This window comes from Miscanthus floridulus, chromosome 2 (assembly GCF_019320115.1).
Source record: "Miscanthus floridulus cultivar M001 chromosome 2, ASM1932011v1, whole genome shotgun sequence".
In the NCBI taxonomy this organism is placed as follows: Eukaryota; Viridiplantae; Streptophyta; class Magnoliopsida; order Poales; family Poaceae; genus Miscanthus; species Miscanthus floridulus.
In genome coordinates, this window is record NC_089581.1 from 40,720,906 (window position 1) to 40,727,039 (window position 6,134).

Consider the following 6,134-nt stretch of genomic DNA (forward strand, 5'->3'; position numbering starts at 1 on the left):
GAGGTGATCTAAACAAGGCCAGCTTATAATTATGGCTTCCTCTGCGTCCCTTGACTGAGAGTCCCTGTCCTCCTCCCCCGCTTCGCTGGCACACTTGCCGCTGTCTTCCAGATCCTCCCCAAGGAAACAAAGAACGATGATTCTTAATAATCCTAGTTAAGCGCACTCAATCCCCCCCTGAGACGAACCGACGAGGGAGGGACGGTGAAAAGCGGCTGATGCACCGACAACTGATAACAGGGCCACCTGCCGCGCCTGCTACCCCCGCTCCCACTCTCCCCACCGCCTGCCTCTGTCTGCAACCCGCATCCTCCTCCCTCCTCCCTCCTCCCCACACTTCTCTGTGCTGTGACCACCCCGGCATTAACTGCCCGCATTGGTGGTTTCCTGGGCTGGGGTAGTTGGATTAGGTTGCTTTTGCTGCTGTGCTTCGGGCAGAGAGAGAGACAGAGAGAGCTCGCGGCCGGGGAGCACACCCATGGCGTGACTGACCTCCGGAGTTAGCGAGCGGTGGTCGGGTGCTTGCGCGCGCGCGCGCGAGGTCCCCTGCGTGCTCTGCTCCGCCGCGACTCTCCCTGCTTCCGTCGACCAGCTGGACCTGCTCTCCGCCCGCCCGCCATGGCGTCCGTCAAGCTCGGCTCCAAGCCTGACGCCTTCAAGCGGCAAGGCCAGGCATGGTAAGTTCTCCTCTCCCTTTTTTTTTCTTTTTTTTCTTTCCCTTCCTCCGGCGCTTTCCTAATCATCTTCCCGAGCTTCCTTGCGGGTGGGTTCTGTGCTGCCCGGGACGGATTAACTCTGCCTCCGTTGCCCTGCTGCTCCCTCCGTTCTCCTCCTAGCTGCTGGCGCCTCTGAATTCGGGAGGTTCTGGGTGGGTTCCTGCTCAATTTGGTGTGGATTTTGCACGGACCTGTCCCCAAAATGCCACAGCTCCACTGGTTTGGACCGTACCGCACGACGCCTTCGCCGCGCTCCTCCGGGGAGGCATTTGTTGCATCCTGAACCTACCTTCTCTGTTCAGTTCTTCTCTAGGAGTAGTAGTTCTGTGTGTGTGTGTGCATCCCGAGTTTTCTCTGCTGTCGTATTACCTTTCATTTTTTCTAGTAAATTATTGGCTTGCTTGTCTTCTTCCCACTCTTCTTCTGCTCGCACAACCATGGTAGCAGAAGAACTCTAGGCATTTCTTTTGTTCAAATTGGTGGTTGCAATTGGTAGTAGGGTACAAGTGGGCCTCGTTGGATCGGAGCACTGGGATTCAAGTCCTTGAGATTCAGTTCAAATTTTGAACTATCAACACAAATAGGCGTACGAAATATTCCCAGAGCATCCTCCTTGTCCAACCGGGCCCCTTAAGTGGCTGTCAGAATTCAGAATTCAAAGCTTTCCTGCCTTGTGGGCTCCTGCAGCAATGCATTTGTTTCATTGCTTTTGTTTTAATGTAGTACATGTCTAATGTCCAACTGAAAAATGTTCGATTGGCAGCTGTTTTATCTACATGTCTAGTGTCTTGTTATGAGCAGCATTTTGTTATTATTCTTTACAAGCACAACAAAACGGGATTCATAGATTTCGTGGTTAGCGGTTAGGTATCCTGCATGAGTGCCTTATTGCGCATACTAAATGCATTTAAGCGTGGTGGGTGCAGTTGATCACATGTTATGTTGACAGAAATTCTAGTTAATTAGAGTTGACTGCTTCAGCCAATGGTTTATGGGGCGGGTCTCATGGATCCACATCACATTTAGTTGGCAGTGAGATGTTATTGTTCCTAATAATGGAGCCTGATGTAACGATCATGGAATTATTTAGGCATGAGCATATTGGATTTGTTTTCGTTGGACAAGTCAAAATCTCTAACTCATCATTCTCCTTCCAGCTGATTGCTCATAATTACATCAATGTGCCTGTGCTTAGAGGGATCTCCGTGATTTTGTTCTTGTGGTAGTATACATCAACACAAAAAAATATGCTTTTTATCTTAAACTTTTGTTTGGTATATTGTGTGGCTTTTTGTGAGAAATATATATCGCAAAAATCCCTCTATATATTTACACCTGACTCTGCAATAAATACGACATTATTCCGTTGAATTGCTTGTAGTCAGGAATGGGATGTACAAATAATTTGAAATTGACATTAACCACTAGGTGGGCGCACATCATTGTTTGTGACCACAAGGAGCCTGATCAGAGATATCTTTCAGTTCTTACTGAATACAAATTTATCTGAACTTTGATTGTTCTTCTGCTTGTGAACCTTTTAGGTTCTGCACAACAGGACTTCCTAGCGATGTCACCGTTGAGGTTGGGGATATGTCTTTCCACCTTCACAAGGTATTGTGCTCTTTTCTGTGGATGTCTATAAGCCATTAAAGTATGCCCTTCCTGTTAACGAGTCCTAGAATTGAAACTCTTTAAAGCTTTATTTATTTTAAGTCAAGAGGAAGGGCGGGCCTGGTGCAAGCAGTAGAGTCTTACCGCCTGTGACCGGAAGGTCCCGGGTTCGAGTCGCAGTCTCCTCGCATTGCACAGGCGAGGGTAAGGCTTGCCACTGACACCCTTCCCCAGACCCCGCACGGAGCGGGAGCTCTCTGCACTGGGTACACCCTTATTTTAAGTCAAGAGCTATAAAAACTGTGAAACTACTGGAAGACTGTTCAAAGTGCTTCCAGGAAATTTATGTAACACGCAAAAGTTATCTATCCAAATCCTGTAGGAACAAATAAACAGTTCCTTGATTTGAATGAAACTCCCGTCATATTATTCTTGATTTCTGTGTTTTCCTGTGGTATGCAAGAAAGAAGACAGAAATGGTTATAGCCTTTTTGCTAGCTTGCCTCTGTCTAGCTCTAGCAAATGTTCTCTGTCCAAATCCTGATGCAACAATAAACAGTCCGTTGATTTGAATGAAACTCTCATCATACTATGTTTGACTTAGTGTTTTCTGGGTAAAGCTTCTTCTACTGCTATTTATGAAAGAATATGAAAATGGCTATAACCTTTTTATCTCTGTCCCAATACTTTTTTTGTCACTTGATTGCCATGTGTGCCTTTAATTAACCTTTTTATATGTTGATTGTTTTCTCCCTAACAACGACTATCTCATTGCAGTTCCCTTTACTTTCAAAAAGTGCCTTTCTCGAACGGTCGATTGAAGAAAATTCAGACCAAGAAGAATGCATCATCAAACTAAATGACATTCCTGGGGGTGCCAAGTCATTTGAGCTAGTTGCAAGGTTCTGCTATGGTGTGAAAATAGAGCTTTCTCCTGCAAATGTTGTCTACCTACGATGTGCCTCAGAGCATCTAGAAATGACTGAAGCAGTGGCTGAGGAAAACCTGATTGCCCAGTCAGAAATGTTCCTCAACCAAGTGGTTCTCCGTAACTGGAAAGATTCCCTGACAGCATTGGAGACATGTGATGACCTACTCCCCGATGCTGAAGACCTCCAGATTGTGAAGAGATGCATCGAGTCGTTAGCATCAAAAGCTACTACTGATCCAAACCTCTTTGGATGGCCGATAAGGGAACATGGCATGATGCAAAGCCCAGGTGGCAGTGTACTGTGGAATGGGATCAGCACGGGTGCAAGGCCCAGAAACTTCAATTCAGACTGGTGGTATGGTGATGCTTCATCATTGAGTTTCCCCATGTACAAGAGGTTAATCTCCACCATGGAGTCTCGAGGCATTCGGCCTGAAATAATTGCTGGTTCCTTGACCTACTATGCCAAGAAGTATCTTCCAGGACTCAATAGGCGTCATAGTCATAGCATGGGCACAGTGGCTCCTACGGCTACTCTATCTGAGGTTGAACAGAAAAACTTACTTGAGGAGATCAACCGGCTATTGCCCGTTCACAAGGGTGTAGCATCAACAAAAGTTCTGCTTGGGCTCCTTCGCACGGCCATGATTCTGAAAGCCAGCCCCACGTGCATCTCTAACTTGGAGAAACGGATTGGCATGCAACTAGACCAGGCCACTTTGGAGGATCTACTGCTGCCAAATTTCTCCTACACAATGGAAACTCTGTACAATGTGGAGTGTGTGCACAGGATTCTTGATCATTTCTTGGCAATGGACGAGGCAAATGGCGGCGAGTCCCCATGCTTGGATGATGTTATGGCATCCCCATCCTTGGCACCGATCACAAGTGTTGCCAAGCTAATTGATGGCTATCTTGCAGAAATTGCACCAGATATCAATTTGAAGCCTCCTAAGTTCCAAGCTCTGGCATCTGCTATCCCTGAATATGCCCGGCCACTGGATGATGGACTTTATCGTGCCATTGATATATACTTGAAGGTAAATTAACGTACTGTATTTCACGTTGTTATTACAGCTCTGTACTCTTAATTTGCCTAATCGTAAAATGAACTTTGGACAGAGTACTGCTGAAATGTCTACGTGCCTTGTCTACAAAAATACTATATCTTGCAGGCTTGGCAGTGTAATACTAATGTTATATCTTCCCTTGTCGGCAGGCTCATTCCTGGCTATCAGAAGCTGAAAGGGAGCAGCTCTGCCGGCTGTTGGACTGCCAGAAGCTCTCCCTGGAAGCATGCACTCACGCTGCCCAGAACGAGAGGCTGCCGCTGCGCGTGGTGGTGCAAGTCCTCTTCTTCGAGCAGCTCCAGCTGAGAACCTCGATTGCAGGGTGCCTGCTGGTCTCCGACAACCTCGAAGGCTCCAGGCCTCTGCGGAGCGGCATCGCGACGTCCGGCGAGGCTGGGGGCTGGGCCACGGCTGTCCGAGAGAACCAGGTCCTGAAAGTCGGCATGGACAACATGCGGATGCGACTGGCCGAGCTGGAGAAGCAGTGCTCGAGCATGCGGCAGGAGATCGAAAAGCTGGGCGGGCGTGCGGGCAAGGGCAGCGGTGGTGGGTGGGCCTCCCTCGTCGTGCCCCGGCGGCTCGGCCTGAAGGTGAGGTCACAGATGTGCAGCGCCCAGGAGGGCTCCGTCAGCGGGCAGCAGAGGAGCATGAGCGCCAAACTCGACAAGCTACAGGCCAAGGTGTCGAAGCAGAAGAAGCAGTTGGCCGCGGATGCCTGAAGTTGAAGTCCTGGAGACTCCGGCTTCATGGCCTGACCTTGTAATTTGAGCCCGGTGTTGATCGCTTTTGGTTGCCTGAGTAGCTGTTACTACTCTGTTAGGCTAAACGTCTGAGTGCCGTGTGTCGGTTCGTTCTTAAACCGTGGATGGTACCAGGTAGAATGGCTGAATGGGAGTGTCCAAGTAGCTAAGAACGAGAACCTGATGATGTGATCAGTTGATAGTTGTGACTTGTGAGGAAAATGTGGCTTACTTACTTGGCAACTGTGATCTTTGACATGTCCGTTGGCAGCAGCTGCTAGGACTATGAAGGCTAATCTGGAAAGAGAGAGGCACACCCAGGGATGGAAAACCCTCTATGAAGAACTTTTTTTTTAAAAAAAACAAACGGGGGAGAGAGCTTCCCCACCACATTTTCATTCAGAATAACCGAACACTCCAGCTAGCTGGAGAGAGCAACAGAGTTCCACGAAGAACTAAATGGTTATTTAAATTATTTCCTCATGAATTTCCTACCTGGAAAAAGTCCGGATCCTCAAAGACATCACCGGTGATCTTCTCGATGTGCTTCACGAGGACGTTGACGCACAAGACGCGCAGGGGCTCCGGCACGAAGACGAAGAAACTCCAATAGTTCACGTAGGCGGGTGGTGTTCCTGCGCAAGCGTCTGGTCAGTGCCTACAGCCGTGGCAGCAGCAGCCGGGCGTTGCGTCTTGTGCGTCGCCACTCGCCAGGGCGGAGGTGAGCGTGAGTGGGAGGTGCACGCCGCAGCCGGCGGCGCGGTGGCCGCCGTAGGGGCCGTGCTCGTGTGGGACGATGACACACTGGTGGGAACATCTCGGCGAGCAGCCTGCACTACATGCTGTCGTCTATCGACGACCAACTCAAGCAAGTATTCGACGGTACAACCGAGGACGAGAAGGCACTGGAGAGTTTAAACTCACCCATGAAAAAAGAGGTGATCATTAAAAACAACGCAAAACAGCTAACCAAACACAATCTTTGATCAAGCCAAAAATCCTTCACCTTGGCAAACAAACATAGACTGACTGCGTAGCCTGGTTAGGCCGTCCTAGCTTATTT

General features: G+C 48.9%; 1 protein-coding gene across 1 annotated transcript; it reads left to right on the plus strand.

Annotated features, from left to right (window-relative positions):
• The first annotated feature begins 244 nt into the window (after window positions 1–244).
• Window positions 245–5,306, plus strand: LOC136538571 (BTB/POZ domain-containing protein At1g30440-like). The gene is made up of 4 exons (XM_066530519.1): window positions 245–677; window positions 2,261–2,330; window positions 3,108–4,301; window positions 4,481–5,306. Exons 1-4 carry the CDS (start codon window positions 619–621, stop codon window positions 5,048–5,050), a joined length of 1,893 nt encoding a protein of 630 aa, XP_066386616.1. The 5' UTR covers window positions 245–618; the 3' UTR covers window positions 5,051–5,306.
• Window positions 5,307–6,134: the final 828 nt, after the last annotated feature.